At 40.2% G+C, this 20,676-nt stretch overlaps 1 protein-coding gene across 1 annotated transcript in view; it reads left to right on the top strand.

Annotated features, from left to right (window-relative positions):
• Positions 1 to 2,798: 2,798 nt before the first annotated feature.
• The window catches only part of EHD4 (EH domain containing 4), an 89,624-nt gene continuing 71,746 nt past the window's right edge, over positions 2,799 to 20,676 (top strand). The window contains exon 1 of the mRNA XM_004321089.4: positions 2,799 to 3,152. Within this exon, the coding sequence (XP_004321137.1) occupies positions 2,917 to 3,152 (236 nt within the window). The 5' untranslated portion in view covers positions 2,799 to 2,916. The remainder of the gene's footprint in view (positions 3,153 to 20,676) is intronic.

Below are 20,676 nucleotides of genomic sequence, written 5' to 3'. Positions count from 1 at the left end.
AAATCAGACATCTTTACCCTGTTCCTGATTGTAGAGGGAAAGCTTTCAGTCATTTCACCTTAAGTATGATGTTGAGAAGCAGAAGTCTTGAATGTGCATTTTCAAGATTTTTGATAAGTATGGACTCCAGAGAAGTTCCAATTTACACCATCTCCAGCAATGTATGAAAAGGTACCTTTTCATACACCCTTGCCAACATTAGGCATCATCTTAGAAAAATAAAAGTCTGCCATTCTTAATGTTATCTCGTCACTTTAAATTTGTTTCTTTGATTATTAATGGAGATCAGCATCATTTAATGTTTACTAGCCAGTTGTATTAGTTTTTTTAGTTGTCTATGTCCTTTGCTCATTTGTCTAATGTGGTGTTCAGTTTATTCATTTCTTTCTTAATAACTTCATAGTAGCTTTTTAAAGTTCTAATGTCCTTAATTAAATATGTATATCACATATGTCTGTAATATTTTACCCAATTTGTCTTTTGCCCTTTACTTTTGTTTATGGATTTGTTTGGTTTTTTATATATACCATTTTTAATAGAATTTTTTTAGAGCAGTCTTAAATTCACAGCAAAATTGAGTATAAAGTACAGAGAGTTCCCATGTATCCCTTATCCTTGCAACACAGCCTTCCCACTATCAACATCCCACACTACCAACATCCTACACCAGAGTGTTACATATGTTACAATCAATGAACCTAACGTACACTGACACATGATTATCACCCTAAATCCACAGTTTACATTAGGGTTCCCTCTTGGTGTTATATATTCTATGGATTTGGACAAATGTATAATTATATGTATCCACAATTACATTATCACACAGAATAGTTTCACTGCCCTACAAACCTTCTGTGCCCTTCCTACTCATCCTTCCCTCCTCTCTAACCCCTGGCAACCACTGATCTTTTTACAGTCTCCATAGTTTTGCCTTTTCCAGAATGTCATACAGTTGCAATAATATAGTATGTAGACTTTTTAGACTGGCTTCTTTCACTTAGTAATATAGTTTTAAGTTTCCTCCACGTCTTTTCCTGGCTTGATAACTCATTTCTTTTTAGCTGAATAATATTTCATTGTCTAAACATACCACAGTTTACTTACCCATTCACCTCGTTAAGGACATCTTAGTTGCTTCCAAGTTTTGGCAATTATCAATAAAGCTGCTATAAACACTTGTGTGCAGTTCTCCTGTGGACATAAGTTTTCAACTCATTTGGGTAAATACCAAGGAGAGCAAATTCTGGATCACATGGCAAGAGTATGTTTATATGGGTTTGTTTGTATGTATTAAAAAAAATTGAAGCCTTTACTTTTTTGTTGACAAATCTATCAACTCTTTTTTTCATAATTTCTATCTTTGATTTTGATTAGAAAAGCTTTTCCCTTCCAAATTTTACAAATCTTCAGTAGCTTCTGAAGTAGTAGTTCTTCTTCTAGTAGGTCTATGGTTTCATTTTATTTTTACACTTCAATCTTTATTTTGACATGAGGCAGATATCTAACTACATTTTCCCTTGGCTTTCTTTTCACTTCCTTAGTCACACATAGCTCCATCTAAATACTTTATCCACACAACTCCAAAGGAATTCCCAATTTACAAACAAGAAAACTGAGGCAGAGAGACAACTCATTGCATTTAAGATCACATAGCCATTAATTTATATAGTCAGAATTCAAACCCAGGTCTTTTGATGCCAAATCCTGTTCTCTCCACCACATGGATCTGCTTGATCCATGAACAAGCAGATCCATCTCCTGGGGGCTTGTTAGAAATGCAGTCTTGGGTCCCATCCCATACCCACTGAATCAGACTGCATTGCTATCAAATGTGAGAAGTCTGTTGTGATCCTATTACCTCACATTTAGGATACATCAGAATCACCTGGGGGTAGTTGTTGAGCTCCAACCCTCTTCAGTATTTTAATTCAGTAGGTCTGGGGTGATGACCAGAAATCTGCATTTTTAACAAGTATCCCAGGTTATTCTTATGCAGGTGCCCCCCTCCACCACATTTGAGAAATGCTCTGAAACAACTGAGACATTTTAAAACTGTAACCTAGGACACCAAAAGTGATGGCTGATTATTTCTCCCAATCTCAATTTAGATGTATCTTTTTCACCTGAAAAAGAGACAGCTAGGCGGTAACAGTCTTTTTATGTTACTATGTGGCAATGAGGTTGTAATAATGAGGATAACTAAATCTTCAAATTTACAGAAAATCAGATAAAGAAAACTAAGGGCAAAAGGTCTTCAATCGACCCAGAATTTAGTGGAGGCAGTGTGGAGAAACATATACCCAAGTAAATTGAAGTCTACTTCCCCTACTTCAAATATTGTCAATTGTGTCCGTGAGTCAGGGTCTCTTCACCAATAAAATGTGTGTAATAACCTGCCAGTAGGTAGAAAGAACCTGCCTGTCAACTTTCTGAACATTTGTCCCCAGCATCGACGTCCATAGGGCTGGAATGAGTAAACGTTCCCGGAGACTAAGGAGCCTCCGGAGGCTCTTTTATTACCAGTTCAGATTTGCCCGGAAGCCGACGCCACCTGGCCAGAGTGCGCTGGTGGTTTCGAGAAACACCCTCTTCCCCTCCCAGTCCTCCAGAGGGCTCCGTCATCAATAATTCATTAAGAACCTCCTCCCCATTGGTTGGGCCCTCCACCCGCGCTGGTAGCAGCCCAATGAGGAAGGACTTGAGAGAGCCCTTCTGAATAGTGAACGAGCTCCCGTGACGTAGATACTGGGGATTGGCTGAGACGGCGCGAGGCGGGGCCAGCTCGGGCGGTGGCTAGGGCGGCCTGGGCAGCTCAGTGCGAGCTGGGGAGGGTCGAGTCCGGAGTGGGGACAGTTCGCTGGACCTGCACTGAGAGGGCGAGCGCGGGGTGCGGACGGGCGGACCGGCGGCAGGATGTTTAGCTGGTTGGGGCGGCAGGCGGGCGGGCGCGAACGAGCGGGCGGCGCGGACGCGGTGCAGACGGTGACGGGCGGCCTGCGCTCGCTCTACCTGCGCAAGGTGCTGCCGCTGGAGGAGGCGTACCGCTTCCACGAGTTCCACTCGCCCGCGCTGGAGGACGCCGACTTTGAGAACAAGCCCATGATCCTGCTGGTGGGCCAGTACAGCACGGGCAAGACCACGTTCATCAGGTAACCCTCCCCGCCCTCTCTTCACCCCTGCCTGCGAACCTGTCCCTACCACCTAGGTGGAGGCGGTCCTCCCCACGTGTGTGCTCGTTGTCACCAGCCTCCCGCCTCCCTCGGGCTTCCTGCAGCGCACACTTCCCCTTGGAGGAACCCCGTCTCCGCTGCTTCCTCCTTCAGTATCGGCGTGACCTCAGGTTCCCCGTCCGAGCACGGTGCCCGGGTGTCCGAAGCCCCAACCGGGGCGCGGCCGACAAAGTAGGGGCTGGCTCTCCCTACGCAGCCAGGAGGGTCCTCGAAACCGCCCCCCGCCCCTGTCTGCGTACTCCGAGCCCTCCTTCTTTGCTTTTGGAAAGGCACTCCTCTGGCTGGCATTATCTTGTCACCCTAGCCTGGGAACCCGGGGAAGGGAGGGAAAGCGAGGTTATAATAAGCACCTTCTTGATGAGCTAGTGAGGGCTACGGCTGGAAATGGGGACGGAGGTGTGTGGTAACAGAATGTGTTATTGAGTCAAAGTTGGAAAGTTAAGCCCCTAGCACAGTGCCCCGCGAATAACTATTTGTTGGATGAATGAAAGAAAGGAAGAAGGAAAGAATGAATGGCAACAGTAGAGGGTATTGCCCACTCGCCCTTCCCTTGCGGTCCTTGCACGCCGCCTCCACCACAGAGTTCGGGGGACAGGGTAGAGAGGCCGCCTTCATTCAGCTCTTGCACAGCCTCCCTTTACCGTGCGTTAGGAAGTTAGCTGTGTGTAGCCGCCGCACCAGCGGATGCCCAGTGGAACTAAGGGGGAGTGTCATATTACTATTCGTTAGTTTCCATTTCTTAGGTGGGTCAGTCCCTCCTCCCTCACCCTTGACAGCTGAAAATATTGTCATGCTCGCTGTGTCTCCAAAAGCAAACAGTTACTGTGCATGCCTTGACATTCAAATCGTATAGCTCCTTCCTAGTGATTTTTGATGGGAAATCATTTACATTGTAACAGATAGCTTTTTGAAGAGGCTATTTTACTTTTAAAGCAGCTGGCATATTAAGACTCACTTTCTTTGGTTAGGAGACTTGTTTTCCTGGGTTAAACTGTGTCAGTTGAAACAAAGTAATCATTTAAGGTTTTGATCCAGGGTTTTGGAAATTGTAACAGTCTCTTCATCATTGATGTTCAACAGGTGTTCAGAAAACTGCATTGGTATTTGGATACATGCCATTTCTATTAAGTAGTGACCTCTTTTTCTCCCTTCCAGTGACCTAAATAGTTCCCACAAATAGAGTAGTTGTCACTACAGAAAATATAGGCCTGCAGATACACTATGAATGAATTCAGTAAAACAAATACACTATATTGAAATATAGTTCTAGGCAGTAAATTGAATGTGAAGGAAGATGGAAGAAAATAATTTTAAATTGCTCTATTTGGTGCTTATTAGTAAGCTGAAAACAATATTAAATATGTCACCTAAGACACTCAAAATGAACTGTAGAAATATTACAGTAACTGATACCTTGAAAGATGAGGCACAATACATTTAAGGTCTCAGTAATACTAACCAGTTTTTAAGTATGTGGGACAATGAAGTATTACGACCAAGTGGTACAAGAGTGGTAGGTGGACTTTTTTTTTTGAAATATACAAATAAAGGATAAGAAGGTAAGCATTGTTATAATAGTCTCAGACATTAGCGGTGGCATGTTCACAGCACCCTGAGTAGTTCCTCCCATCTGTCCTTGCCATGAGAGCTTTATTGTGTGATTAGGGAGCCATGGTTGATACTATGTCAACCCGGATGTGATGAGGCACTCTCTCTGCTCCCACAGCCTGGATAGTAAGCAAGCCAAAGGCAGGAGAACAAACCCACAGGAACATGAATCGATCTTTTTTTCAGTTTACTGTTTTTCTGTTTCATCATTTGGGGGGAGCTTTGTGGAATAGCTAAGCATAGTTTAAAGATGGATTTTGAGGTCTGGCAACTCCATCCAAATGAACTACTTCTCAGGAGGCACTGGAGCCCCATGTGCAACACCAGGGTGAGGGAGGAGTCACCTTATCAGGAAGTCACTTGCTCTTGAGACCTTCCCTAACGACAAAGTGACTTTATTGTTAGGCAGCAGGCACAAAAGTGGACCTGTGAGGTAGACAGGGTAGAAGAAAATCAGGGTAGACAGGAAGGTTGGTGAGCACCGGAGACGGGAGTTTGGTTTCAGAGTGGAGCTAGGAGGAAAAGATGTAGCTTCTGGGAGGAAAGCCCCAAACAAAAGGGCAGCTGCCCTCTAGAGTCCTGCACTGGAACTGGGGGCCAGAGGTGTTGGCCCAGGGTGCTGATAGTCCTGGAACATGCCTGCATCCGTGGCTGTCTTTTCTCAGTGCCTGGGTGGTTTGCTTCTAGCCAGTGAGCACTGGAAGCTCATACTTGACTATGGGGTGCACCTATCTGCATAGTCAGAGATTCTTATCTACCTGGCTTCCTGCATATCCCAGGAGGTCACTGGTAACACAGAACCTTCACTGATATGGAGGGAAACTTCTCTCCTTGTAAAGCCACTCAGCAAGACCTTTGATGTACATTCCACACCCTTGATGAAACCTTACTCTTGCTTCCTTTTGTCCCATAACTGGGATGAACTAAGAGCCCCACTGAAACATGGTGAGCCAGGACATTCACCAAGAGTGAAGAAATTAAGTGTGTGCTGTGTTCTAATGAAGAGGTCTCCTAAATGGGGTGGATGGAGAACCTGAGTGTCAAGAAGTTGTGCTCATTCCTGCATGGAAGATCACCATGAAGGACTCAAGTGTGAGGAGGAGGATGGATAGAAGGAGAGTCTTGGTGGACTCTCCTCACATGGGTCACAAAGCTGGCCCAGAACTTCAGGAGATGTTTGTCAAAGTCTTTTGGAGGTAGAAACAAACAGCCTATTGTCTCGTTGACAGTTTTATTTCTCAGAAGACAGAGGATGCAATGGGAGGAACTGTTGGTGCTCTGCCTCTGACCAGCAGGAAAGAACTGACCAGAGAAGGAGAAGAGATGGGCACGGGGGAAGTGGCCATGTCATGGTAGACTCTTTAACAGCCAAGGAAGGCTGGATATTGGGTTCAGCCAGGCTTATGTCCAAAACCTGAGGAAAACAGATTTCAGAGATTCCCCCAGAAAAGTCCCTGGGCCCAGGTGCTATGAAGGAAGACATTTCCCCTGAGAGGATGTGAGGTTCACCAGAAATCCATTCAAACCACACAACTGCAACTTCTGGTTTTGTTGGTTTTTTTTTTGCGGTACGCAGGCCTCTCACTGTTGTGGCCTCTCCCGTTGCGGAGCACAGGCTCCGGACACGCAGGCTCAGCGGCCATGGCTCACAGGCACAGCCGCTCCGCGGTATGTGGGATCCTCCCGGACCGGGGCACAAACCCGTGTCCCCTGCATCTGCAGGTGGACTCTCAACCACTGTGCCACCAGGGAAGCCCACAACTTCTGATTTTTAAGAGCTCCACTTTCTCTCTTCCTCCTGCACCCTGTCCTGTTCTCTCAAAAAATTTATTCTAATAAGGAAAAAAAAAAGGAAGTCACTCAGGAAGCTATATAGGCTTTTAAAGGGTAGAGACCAAGGAAATTAGGCAAGAAAAAGAAACAGAAGGCATGTAGATTGGAAAGGAAGAAGTAAAACCATCTCTATTCACAGAGGACATGATCCTGTATGTAGAAAAATCCTAAAGATTTAGGAAAAGCCTTAAAAAACTCTTAAAACTAACAAGTTCAGCAAGATGTCAGGATATAAGATTAATATACAGAATCAATTATATTTCTATACACTAGCAATGAACAATCTGAAAATGAAATTAAGAAAATTCCATTTATAATAGCACCTTAAAAAATAAAGTACTTAGGAATAAATTTAACAAAAGTAATGTAAAACTTATGCACTGAAAACTATAAAACTTTGTTGAAAGAAATTAAAGAAAGCCTTAAAAAAAAAAAAAGAAAGACATTCCATGTTCATGGATTGGAAAACTTAATATTTTTAGAATGGCAGAAGTACTCAAAGTGACCTGCAGATTCACGGCAATCCCTAGCAAAATCCCAGTTGCCTTCTTTACAGAAATTGACAAGCTGATCCTAAAATTCACATGGAAGTGTAAGGGATCCAGAATAGCCAAAACAATCTTGAAAAAAAAATTGCATTTCTCATACTTCTGATTTCAAAACTTACCACAAAGCTACAGTAAACAAGACAGTGTGATACTAGCTAAAGATAAACATCTAGATCAACTGAATAGAATTGAGAGTCCAGAAATAAACCCATACCTCTATGATAAATTTGTTTTTACAAGGGTTCCAAGACAATTCAATGGGGGAAAATATTCTTTTTAACAAATGATGGTGGGACAACTGGATATCCACACTGCAAAAAAGAATAGGAAGTGACTTCTAATGGGTACAGCGTTTCTTTTTGGGTGATAAAAATGTTCTGAAATTAGATAGTGGTATTAGTTTCACAACTCTGTGAGTATACTAAAAACTACAGAATTGTGCCTTTTAAAAATGTGAATTTTATGGCGTATGAATTATATCTCGATAAAAAATATAAAACAATTCAGTCTTTCAGTATTAAGCATCCTGTGATTTATTTACTTTCTATAAATTCTGCAGTTAGTGCTAGTCAGGTAATTTCTGCATTTGTGTGCAATAATTTAAAATAAAAATGGATGCCAGAAAGAAAACAAATGAAAAAAAAAGTGGGAATAAGCTGAAAGAACACAAGGACAGAAGGAACTAAGGAGCAGACCCGAGAAAAAAGGAGTACAAATAGCCATTGCACCATCCCTACGCTTGTTCCCTTGTATGGTCTTGTCTGTGTATAAATGTACATTCTTCATAACACTTAAGCTAGTAAAATCAAGGTATGATGTTTTCCTATAAAATGCTTGAAAAGGGAAAAGGGAGCAGGGGTTCTACACACAAGGGTGAAAACAAGGTTTATGGACAGTACAAAGCACTAAGAAGCTGGAGTGAGTGGGCTGAGAGGGCAAAAATGCCTCAGACAATAAAAAAGCCTTTTTAGGTATGATTAGAACAAGAAAAAGAATCAGGAAGTGATAGGCTCACTGCTTGGAACTCTTGCTATAACATTAACAGAAAGCAGAACTACTCAGCTATTATTTTGCTTCCTCCTTTTCTCTCAAAGAAAATGCTCCAGGGATGGTAAAGGGAGCCCAGCCATGTTTGAGAGGGACTCAAACCCAGACTGCGAGGAGCTCTCCAGGGCCTGGCACAGGCAAGACCGAGTAAATACCCGGTTGGATAGAGAGATGGGAGGCCCTTATAGGACGAACTTGCAGTTGTGCTCTAAGGACTGTGTTTGGTGATTTGTAAGAAATTATGAAGGATATGCAAAGTATCAGAAAATTGGAAGCAGACAAATGTCCCAGTTTTCAAAAATGGGGGGAAATAGATTTTAAGGACAAAGCTCTGCTCCATTCCTTTGATAGGCTCTAGACTCAGTTATTAAAGAGAAGTGAAGGCACTCACTAGGAGGCAGTCTGGTTGGTGGTCCAGTGGTTAAGACTTCACCTTCCAATGCAGGGGGTGCGGGTTCGATTCCTGGTCAGGGAGCTGAGATCCCACATGCCTTGGGGCCAAAAAAACAAAACATAAAACAGAAGCAATATTGTAACAAATTCAGTAAAGACTTCAAAACTAAATGGTCCACATCAAAAATAATCTTAAAAAGTTCCTTTAGGGAAACACTGTGGGTCCAATTGAGTGGTTCTCACCCCCATTCAAGTGCTGGACCCCTGAAAATCATAGTAGTGTGTGTCAAGTACCATACCTTTTACAGATCTCGCCGAGATACTGAAATATTTAATTTTCACCAAACAATAGACTTTATTTACAATATACAATATAAGATCATAGCTACACAGCCTAGTGTTTCTTTACTCAAATACTATTGATTTCAGGGATGGGTCCAGCTATCACAGACTATGGAGAAGAATCAAACTGTGAGGGCTCTGGGTGACAAGAGCTGTGACACTAAAGCACAGTTTGGGATGGGTGCATAGGAGGGACCCTTCCTGCAGGTTCGGATGTTGGAAAAGGCCTCCCTGAGGATACAGCCTAAAAGCTGAACCCTACGGAATGAGCCAGAATTCGCTGCCCCAAGGAGACAGGGAAGGGAAAGTGAGAAAGTGTCAATGATGAGGCCCAGGTTTGGGTAACCAGGTAGGTGGTTGAGCTATCTGCTGAGATGGGGACACAAGAGGAGGAAGAGTAGGGGCATACTTACGAGTTTAGATTTAAGCCTGTGCATAAGTGGACACCCAGGTGTAGAGTCCATGAGGGGTCAGACATATGGGTCTGGAATGAGAGGAAGATGAGCTTGTGGAGATGCTGGGGAAAATGTCACCAGGTAGGTGGAGTAATGCCAGGGGAGGATGATGGTTCAGAGCCATCTTAGGGCTGTTTTGCTTGCAAGTGACAGCAATTCAACTAAAAAAATCTTAAGTAAAAAGGCATACCTTAGCCCATAGAATGTACATCACCACGAGTGAACCCTAATGTAAACTGTGGACTCTTGGTGATAATGGTGTGTCAGGGTGGGTTCATCAGTTGTGATAAGCGCACCACTCTATTGGGGGATGTTGATGATGGGGGAGGCGATGCATATGTCAAGGCAGGGGGTGTGTGGGAAACCTCTGTATTGTCCACTCAATTTTGCTGTGAACGTAAAACTGCTCTAAAAAATAAAATCTGTTAAAAAAAAAAAAAGTATACCTTTTCTCACAAAACTGTTTGAACCAGGCTATGCTGGCTTCAGGCCTGGCCTAGGACCCCACGTGGTGCCATCAGGACTCGCTGTCTCAGCTCTGCTGCCTTCCTCACGCTGGCTTCCTTCTCAGGCAGTTCCTCGTGGGGTGGGCAGACCCTCTCTAATTCCAGACTCACATTCTGCCGGCTCAGCAACCCCAGTAGGAAAAAAGAGAACCCCTTTCCCCATAGTTTCACGGAAAGTCTCAGGTTTGAGTTTTATTGGCTTAACTTTGGCCGTCTGCCCATCCTTGCACCAGTCTCTCGAGCCAGGGGAATGAAGTACCCGTGCCTGGAGTGGGGTGGTCAGCCCCCAAACCTCACGGACTAAGGGTGGGGAGAGGCAGCTTCTCAGGGCACGGCTATCAGATAGGGGAAATGGACGCTAGACAGGTGAAACAGAAGACGACCCCTACAAAAGCCAGGGAACGAGGGCTGGGTGGTCAGTAGCATCAGCTGCCTTGGGGAAACGGAGCCAGTGGATTAGCCACCAGGAGCCAGGGTGACCTTGGTAAGAGTCAGTAGGTGGTGGTGATGGAAGCCAGGTGGCAGAGGGTTGAGGAATGAGTGGGAGGTGAAGCGTCAAATATAGAAAACTCTCAGCAGCTGGGCACTGAAGGCGAGGAATCGTGCCCTGGTCACAGGCATTCCGGAGGTTTGGTTGATGAGCATGGCCTCAGCAGAGTTAGAAGTTGATGGAAGGGGCCCGTGGAGGGGGAGCGGCTGGCATTTCAGAAGCCCAAGAGGAGGCAGGACTTGGAGCAAGGATTCTGGGGGGCGTGGGGGGGGTACCGGCCAGGTTGAGTGTGGCATTGGCAGCATCAGTCAGCTCGGTGAGACGCCGTAGGTTGGCCTCTCATTCACTCATTACATCGTCTACCTGACAAAGGGCAGCGGTACCCGAGGATTAGGAGAAGTGACATCTAGAAGCTTACTTCTAAAAGGCATTCAATGTACTTTTCAAAACCTTGGAAAATTGTGAACTAGAGAGCTGTGGTTCCTGGATCTGTCTGTGGGTCAGGATCACCAGGACACCTTCGGAAACAGATTCCAGGGCTTCATCCCAGACCTTATGAATGGGAATCTCTGTGGATGAGACTGAGAAATCTGTTTTTTGTTTTTATAAACTATATCTCAAGGTGATTCTTAGGCAGCCTCCCCCAGGAAACATTAGAGAGCCGTTGCTACACGAATATTCAGTTGATGGAATCATGACACTAGAACCATCAAGCCTGAAGAGAGAGGCTCACTGTGGTGGACCTTACATGGCATATGGTCCAAGCTCCATCTGTTCACATTTTTAGCAGCTGACGTAGAAGAAGACATAGAAGTCATGATTACAAAACTGGGGATTATGCAATAAATGCAGTTTAATAAACAGCCTTTTTCACTTAATATGATATGATGCATTTTTTCTGGTGTCATTAAGTAATCTTCAAAAATAATGTTTGCATCATATTCTATCATAGAGCTTGGAACATTGTTTTTAATATTTTTCCCAGTTTTTAATTGAAATATAGTTGATTTACAATGTGTTAATTTCTTTTTTTTTGATTTTGATATGTTTTTATTTCAATCCCAATATTCAAGTTGGAAAATCCAGTGAGTTTTTTTTCTTTTAATATTTATTTATTTATGGCTGTGTTGGGTCTTTTTTTTAATTCAAACAGAAAGTCACAAAAATTATAATCATCCTCATCAGTACACTCAGTCCCATGTAATTAATTTTTTTTAATCTTGATCTTTTGTTAGCACTTTTATGAATTCATCAGTTTTCCATTAGAGTTCTGAAAATGCTCATTCATTCAATTCAGCAGTATAGTCAGTTACCAGAAACCTGTACTTGTCAGAGTCTTTTCCATGAATTCCCTGAAGATGAAACCCTTTTATAGGAACATTTTTGCAAAAGCATCAGAGTACACCCAGAACTGTCTGTAAATGACAAAAGACTTAAAAATGACCACAGTTAAAGATTTGATGAAAGTTCATAATAATGTAATTGACAAGGAAATTTAGTTATTTCTGAGATATACATTTTAAAGTAATTAGAATTATGACATAACATTATCCCAGAACATATAAGATTTTTAGAAATTTCATGTAATGTCTGAAACAGTTATATTAACATATTTCCATACAAATAACCCAAAGAAAGTTTAGTATTAGTTGTTTTTTTGGTTTTTTTTTTATACTGCAGGTTCTTATTAGTCATCAGTTTTATACACATCAGTGTATACATGTCAATCCCAATCACCCAATTCAGCACACCACCCCCGCGGTTTTCCCCCCTTGGTGTCCATACGTTTGTTCTCTACATCTGTGTCTCAACTTCTGCCCTGCAAACCGGTTCATCTGTACCATTTTTCTAGGTTCCACATACATGCGTTAATATACGATATTTGTTTTTCTCTTTCTGACTTACTTCACTCTCTCTGACAGTCTCTAGATCCATCCATGTCTCAACAAATGACTCAATTTCGTTCCTTTTTATGGCTGAGTAATATTCCATTGTATATATGTACCACATCTTCTTTATCCATTCGTCTGTCGATGGGCATTTAGGTTGCTTCCGTGATCTGGCTATTGTAAATAGTGCTGCAGTGAACATTGGGGTGCATGTGTCTTTTTGAATTATGGTTTTCTCTGGGTATATGCCCAGTTGTGGGATTGCTGGGTCATATGGTAATTCTATTTTTAGTTTTTTAAGGAACTTCCATACTGTTCTCCATAGTGGCCATATCAATTTACATTCCCACCAACAGTGCAAGAGGGTTCCCTTTTCTCCACACCCTCTCCAGCATTTGTTGTTTGTAGATTTTCTGATGATGCCCATTCTAACTGGTGTGAGGTGATACCTCATTGTAGTTTTGATTTGCATTTCTCTAATAATTAGCGATGTTGAGCAGCTATTCATGTGCTTCTTGGCCATCTGTATTTCTTCTTTGGAGAAATGTCTCTTTAGGTCTTCTGCCCATTTTTGGATTGGGTTGTTTGTTTCTTTAATATTGAGCTGCATTAGCTGTTTATATATTTTGGAGATTAATCCTTTGTTGATTCGTCTGCAAATATTTTCTCCCATTCTGAGGGTTGTCTTTTTGTCTTGTTTATGGTTTCCTTTGCTGTGCAAAAGCTTTGAAGTTTCATTAGGTCCCATTTGTTTACTTTTGTTTTTATTTCCATTACTCTAGGAGGTGGATCAAAAAAGATCTTGCTGTGATTTATGTCAAAGAGTGTTCTTCCTATGTTTTCCTCTAAGAGTTTTATAGTGTCCGGTCTTACATTTAGGTCTCGAATCCATTTTGAGTTTATTTTTGTGTATGGTGTTAGGGAGTGTTCTAACTTCCTTCTTTTACATGTAGCTGTCCAGTTTTCCCAGCACCACTTATTGAAGAGACTGTCTTTTCTCCATTGTATATCTTTGTCTCCTTTGTCATAGATTAGTTGAACATAGGTGCATGGGTTGACCTCTGGGCTTTCTATCTTGTTCCATTGATCTATGTTTCTGTTTTTGTGCCAGTACCATATTGTCTTGATTACTGTAGCTTTGTGGTATAGTCTGAAGTCAGGGAGTCTGATTCTTACAGCTCCGTTTTTTTACTTCAAGACTGCTTTGGCTATTCGGGGTCTTTTGTGTCTCCATACAAATTTTAAGATTATTTGTTCCAGTTCCGTAAAAAAATGCCATTGGTAATTTGATAGGGATTGCATTGAATCTGTAGATTGCTTTTGGGTAGTATAGTCATTTTCACAATATTGATTCTTCCAATCCAAGAACGTGGTATATATCTCCATCTGTTGGTATCATCTTTAATTTCTTTCATCAGTGTCTTATAGTTTTCTGCATACAGGTCTTTTGTCTCCCTAGGTAGGTTTATTCCTAGGTATTTTATTCTTTCTGTTGCAATGGTAAATGAGAGTGTTTCCATAATTTCTCTTTCAGATATTTCATCATTAGTGTATAGGAATGCAAGAGATTTCTGTGCATCAATTTTGTATCCTGCAACTTAACCAAATTCATTGATTAGCTCTACTAGCTTTCTGGTGGCATTTTTAGGATTCTCTATGTATAGTATCATGTCATCTGCAAGGAGTGACAGTTTTACTTTTTCATTTCCTATTTGTATTCCTTTTCTTTCTTTTTCTTCTCTGCCGTGGCTAGGACTTCCAAAACTATGTTGAATAATAATGGTGAGAGTGGATATCCTTGTCTTGTTCCTGATCTTAGAGGAAATGCTTTCAGTTTTTCACCATTGAGAATGATGTTTGCTGTGGGTTTGTCGTATATGGCCTTTATTATGTTGAGGTAGGTTCCCTCTATGCCCACTTTCTGGAGAGTTTTTATCATAAATGGGTGTTGAATTTTGTCATAAGCTTTTTCTGCATCTATTGAGATGATCATATGGTTTTTATTCTTCAATTTGTTAATATGGTGTATCACATCGATTGATTTGCCTATATTGAAGAATCCTTGCATCCCTGGGATAAATCCCACTTGATGATGGTGTATGATCCTATTAATGTGTTGTTGGATTCTGTTTGCTGGTATTTTGTTGAGGATTTTTGCATCTATATTCATCAGTGATATTGGTCTGTAATTTTCTTTTTTTGTAGTATCTTTGTCTGTTTTGGTATCAGGGTGATGGTGGCCTCATAGAATGAGTTTGGGAGTGTTCCTGCCTCTGCAATTTTTTGGAAGAGTTTGAGAAGAGTGGGTGTTAGCTCTCCTCTAAATGTTTGATAGAATTCACCTGTGAAGCCATCTGGTCCTGGACTTTTGTTTGTTGGAAGATTTTTAATCACAGTTTCAATTTCATTACTTGTGAATGGTCTGTTCATATTTTCTGTGTCTTCCGGGTTCAGTATTGGAAAGTTATACCTTTCTAAGAATTTGCGCATTTCTTCCACGTTGTCCATTTTATTGGCATAGAGTTGCTTGTAGTAGTCTCTTAGGATGCTTTGTATTTCTGTGGTGTCTGTTGTAACGTCTCCTTTTTCATTTCTAATTTTATTGATTTGAGTCCTCTCCCTCTTTTTCTTGATGAGTCTGACTAATGGTTTATCAATTCTGTTTATCTTCTCAAAGAACCAGCTTTTAGTTTTATTGATCTTTGCTGTTGTTTTCTTTGTTTATTTCTGCTCTGATGTTTATGATTTCTTTCCTTCTTCTAACTTTGGGTTTTGTTTGTTCTTCTTTCTCTGGTTCCTTTAGGTGTAATGTTAGATTGTTTACTTGAGATTTTTCTTGTTTCTTGAGGTAGGCTTGTATAGCTATAAACTTCCCTCTTAGAACTGCTTTTGCTGTATCCCATAGGTTTTGGATCATCGTGTTTTCATTGTCATTTTTCTCTAGGTATTTTTTGATTTCCTCTTTGATTTCTTCAGTGATCTATTGGTTATTTAGTAACGTATTTTTAGCCTCCATGTGTTTTTGTTTTTTTCCCTGTAATTCATGTCTAATCTCACAGCATTATGGTCAGAACATATGCTTGATATGATTTCAATTTTCTCAAATTTACTGAGGCTTGAGTTGTGACCCAAGATGTGACCTATCCTGGAGAATGTTCTGTGAGCCCTTGAGAAGAAAGTGTAATCTGCTGTTTTTTGATGGAACGTCCTATAAATATCAAATCTATCTGGTCTGTTGTGTCATTTAAAGCTTCTGTTTCCTTATTTATTTTCATTTTGGATGATCTGTCCATAGGTGTTAAAGTCCCCCACTATTATTGTGTTACTGTCAATATCCTCTTTCATAGCTGTTAACAGTTGGCTTATGTATTGGGATGCTCCTATGTTGGGTGCATATATATTTATAATTGTTATATCTTCTTCTTGGATTGATCCCTTGATCATTATGGAGTGTCCTTTCTTGTCTCTTGTAACATTCTTTATTTTAAAGTCTTTTTTATCTGATATGAGTATAGCTGCTCAAGCTTTCTTTTGATTTCCATTTGCATGGAATATCTTTTTCCATCCCCTCACTTTCAGTCTGTATGTGTCCCTAGGTCTGAAGGGAGTCTCTTGTAGACAGCATCTATATGGGTCTTGTTTTCGTATCCATTCAGCAAGCCTGTGTCTTTTGCTTGGAGCATTTAATCCTTTCACGTTTAAGGTAATTATCAATATGTATGTTCCTATGACCATTTTCTTAATTGTTTTGGGTTTGGTTTTGTAGGTTCTTTTCTTCTCTTATGTTTCCCACTTAGAGAAGTTCTTTTAGCATTTGTTGTAGAGCTGGTTTGGTGGTGCTGAATTCTCTTAGCTTTTGCTTGTCTGTAACGCTTTTGATTTCTCCATCGAATCTGAATGAGATCCTTGCCGGGTAGAGTAGTCTTGGTTGTAGCTTCTTCCCTTTCATCACTTTAAGTATATCATGCCACTCCCTTCTGGCTTGTAGAGCTTCTGCTGAGAAATCAGCTGTTAACCTTATGGGAGTTCCCTTTTATGTTATTTGTTGTTTTTCCCTTGCTGCTTTCAATAATTTTTCTTTGTCTTTAATTTTTGCCAATTTGATTACTATGTGTCTCAGCGTGTTTCTCCTTGGGTTTATCCTGTATGGGACTCGCTGTGCTTCCTGGACTTGGGTGGCTATTTCCTTTCCCATGTTAGGGAAGTTTTTGACTATAATCTCTTCAAATATTTTCTCAGGTTCTTTCTCTCTGTCTTCTCCTTCTGGGACCCCTATAATGCGAATGTTGTTGCGTTTAATGTTGTTCCAGAGGTCTCTTAGGCTGTCTTCATTTCTTTTCATTCTTTGTTCTTTATTCTGTTCCACAGCAGTGACTTCCACCATTGTGTCTTCCAGGTCACTTATTTGTTGTTCTGCTTCAGTTATTCTGCTATTGATTCCTTCTAATGTAGTTTTCATTTCAGTTACAATGTGTTAATCTCTGCTGTATAGCAAAGTGATTCAGTTATACATATATATACATTCTTTTTTATATTCTTTTCCATTATAGTTTATTGTAGGATACTGAATATAGTTCTCTGTGCTGTACAGTAGGACCTTGTTGTTTATCCATTCCACATATAATACCTTACATCTGCTAACCCCAACCTCCCACTCCATCCCTTCCCCAACCCCCTCCCCCTTGGCAGCCACAAGTCCATTCTCTATGTCTGTGAGTCTCTTTCTGTTTCGAAGATAGGTTCATTTGTGTCATATTTTAGATTCCACATATAAGTGATATCATATGGTATCTGCCTTTCTCTGACTTAGTATGATAATCTCTAGCGGCATCCATGTTGCTGCAAATAGCATTATTTGATTTTGGCTGAGTAGTATTCCATTGTATATATATACCACATCTTCTTTAACCATTCATCTGTTGATGGACATTTAGGTTGTTTCGTGTCTTGGCTGTTGTGAATAGTGGTGCTGTGAACATGGGGGTGCGTGTATCTTTTTGGATTAAAGTCTTGTCTGGGAATATGCCCAGGAGAGGGATTGCTGGATCATATGGTTATTCTATTTTTAGTTTTCTGAGGAACCAGCATACTGTTTTCCACAGTGGCTGTACCAACTTACATTCTCACGAACAGTGTAGAAATGTTCCCTTTTCTCAGCCTCCTGTCCATCATTTGTTATTTGTAGAGTTTTTAATGATGGCCGTTCTGACCGGTGTGATGTGGTACCTCATGTAGTTTTGACTTGCATTTCTCTAATAATTAGTGATGTTGAGAATCTTTTCATGTGCCTACTGGCCATTTGTATTTCTTCTTTGGAGAAATGTCTATTTAGGTGTTGCCCATTTTTCAATTGGGTTGTTTGTTTTTTGTTGTTGAGTCGTATGAGCTGTTTGTATATTTTGGAAATTAAGCCTTTGTCGGTTGCATCACTTGGAAATATTTTCTCCCATTCCGTAGGTTGTCTTTTTGTTTTTTTATGGTTACCTTTGTTGTGCAAAAGCTTATAAATTTGATTAGGTCCCATTTGTTTATTTTTGTTTTTATTTCTATGGCCTTGGGAGACTGACACAAGAAAACACTGGTACAATTTATGTCAGAGAATTGTTGCCTATGCTCTCTTCTAGGAGTTTTATGGTGTCATGTCTTATGTTTAAGTCTTTAAGTCATTTTGAGTTTATTTTTGTATTTGGTGAGAGGGTGTGTTCTAACTTCATCAGATTTACATGCGGCTATCCAACTTTACCAACAGCACTTGCTGAAGAGACTGTCTTTTTCCCGTTTTATATTCTTGCCTCCTTTGTCAAAGATTAATTGACTGTAGGTGTTTGGGTTTATTTCTGGGCTCTCTATTCTGTTCCATTGACCCCTAAGTCTGTTTTTGTTCTAATACCACGCTGTTTTGATTACTGTAGCTTTGTAGTATTGTCTGAAGTCTAGGAGGGTTATGACTGCTGCTTTGTTCTTTTTCTTCAAGATTGCTTTTGGCAATTCAAGATTGCTTTGATTTTATGGTTCCATATAAATTTTAGGATTTGTTCTAGTTCTGTGAAAAATGTCATGGGTAATTTGATAGGGATCACATTAAATCTGCATGGGTAGTATGTCATTTTAACAATATTTGTTCTTCCGATCCAAGAGCATTGTATATCTTTCCATTTCTTTGAATCATCTTCAGTTTCCTTTATTAATGTTTTATAGTTCTCAGCAGATGTCTTTCACCTCCTTGGTCCAGTTTATTTCTAAGTATTTTATTTTGGGGGGCACGATTTTGAAAGGTTTTTTTTTTTTTTACATTCCCTTTCTGATATTTCATTACTATTGTAAAGAAATACAACTGATTTCTATAGGAACATTGTTTTTAATTTTATGCTGTTATGCCTAATATTGCAATGAATACTCTTGGCTATAAATCTTAGTATATCTAGCTTTTTTCTTAGAATAGCTGTCTGAGCATGAATTACTGCATCAGAAGTTATGAATATTTTTCAAGTTTATATATACTCATTTTTATACTAATTAATTAAATTAATTTATTTATTTTTGGCTGCATTGGGTCTTGGTTGCAGCACACAGGCTTTCTCTAGTTGCAGCGAGCAGGGCCTCCTTTTCGTTGCAGTGCAAGGGCTTCTCATTGTGGTGGCTTCTCTTGTTGTGGAGCATGGGCTCTAGGCACGCAGGCTTCAGTAGTTGTGCACAAGCTCAGTAGTTGTGGCTTGCGGGCTCTAGAGTGCAGGCTCAGTTGTTGTGGCACACGGGCTTAGGTGCTCTGCAGCATGTGGAATCTTCCCAGACCAGGGCTTGAATCCGTGACCCCTGCATTGGCAGATGGTTTCTTAACTACTGAGCCACCAGGGAAGTCCCTGTATATACTCTTGACAAATGTACTTTGTGTGTGTGTGTATGCTGTATATATTAAATGTATATATATACACACACACAAAGGAGTGTACGTGTGTGTATATATATTCCTATTCAGAAAAGTTATTTCAAATTAGACTCCCATTAGGGAGTCTAATATAAGGATTATTATTTCATTAAACCATTGATAAAACTAAGTATTACTATTAAAAACAAATAAATATGATAGGAAAAAGTTTCTTTTTTTTTTAATCTAGTGAAGCTGAACTCATAAAATATATAGCCAACATCTATATTTTTTTGTGAATTGTATATGAACTTGGACCAATTTTCATTTGGAGTATTAGTCTTTATCTTGCAGATATTTAAATATTTTACTCAATAATGGCTGTCAGTCCTTTGTCATTGTTATTATAAGTTTTTTTTCCAGTTTGAGGTTTGCTTTTTTAATTTTTATGATAATTTTTGACGTGCAGAAATATGTAACATTTGTGGTCAAATCTAGCATTTTTCTCCTCCATAGAAGATGTCTTTTATCTCTCTTATGCCTAGAAAATCCTTGTTTATCCTAAGATTTAGAAAATATTCACCTGTATTTTCTTTTTTTAAATAGATTTTTTAAAATATTTAACTCTTTAATCCACTTGGAAGTAAAAATCTGTTTTGAAAGTATTCTTGTTTTGGTTTTTTATTTTTTAACCTTGTTTATGGAATAATCCTATATATTCTTTTCCATTTTGGTTTATCCCAGGAGATTGGTTATAGTTCCCTGTGCTATACAGTAGGACCTTGGTGTTTATCCATTCTAAATGTAATAGTTTGCATCTACCAATCCCAAACTCCCAGTCCATCTCTCTCCCCCCACCCGACCGCCCCCTTGGCAACCGCAAGTCTGATCTCTGTCTGTAGGTCTATTTCTGTTTTGTAGATAAGTTCATTTGTGCCATATTTTAGATTCCACATATAAGTGATATCATATGGTATTTGTCTTTCTCTTTCTGACATACTTCACTTAGTATAATAATGTCTAGTTGCATCCATGTTGCTGCAAATGGCATTATTTCATTCTTTTTATGGCTTAGTAGTATTCCATTATATATATGTACCATATCTTCTTTATCCATTCATCTGTCAGTGGACATTTAGGTTGTTTCCATGTTTTGGCTATTGTGAATAGTGGTGCTGTTAACATAGGGGTGCATGTATCTTTTTGAATTATGATTTTGTCCAGGAATATGCCCAGGAGTAGGATTGCTAGATCATATGGTAATTCTACTTTTAGTTTTTTAAGTAACTGCCATACTGTTTTCCATAGTGGCTGTACCAACTTACGTTCCCACCAACAGTATAGGAGGGTTCCCTTTTCTCCATACCCTCTCCAGCTTTTGTTATTTGTAGACTTTTTAATGATGGCCATTCTGACTGGTGTGAGGTGATACCTTATCATAGTTTTAATTTGCATTTCTCTAATAAT

Source organism: Tursiops truncatus, chromosome 2 (genome assembly GCF_011762595.2).
Source record: "Tursiops truncatus isolate mTurTru1 chromosome 2, mTurTru1.mat.Y, whole genome shotgun sequence".
In the NCBI taxonomy this organism is placed as follows: domain Eukaryota; kingdom Metazoa; phylum Chordata; class Mammalia; order Artiodactyla; family Delphinidae; genus Tursiops; species Tursiops truncatus.
This window is presented reverse-complemented; position numbering and strand designations above follow the sequence as displayed.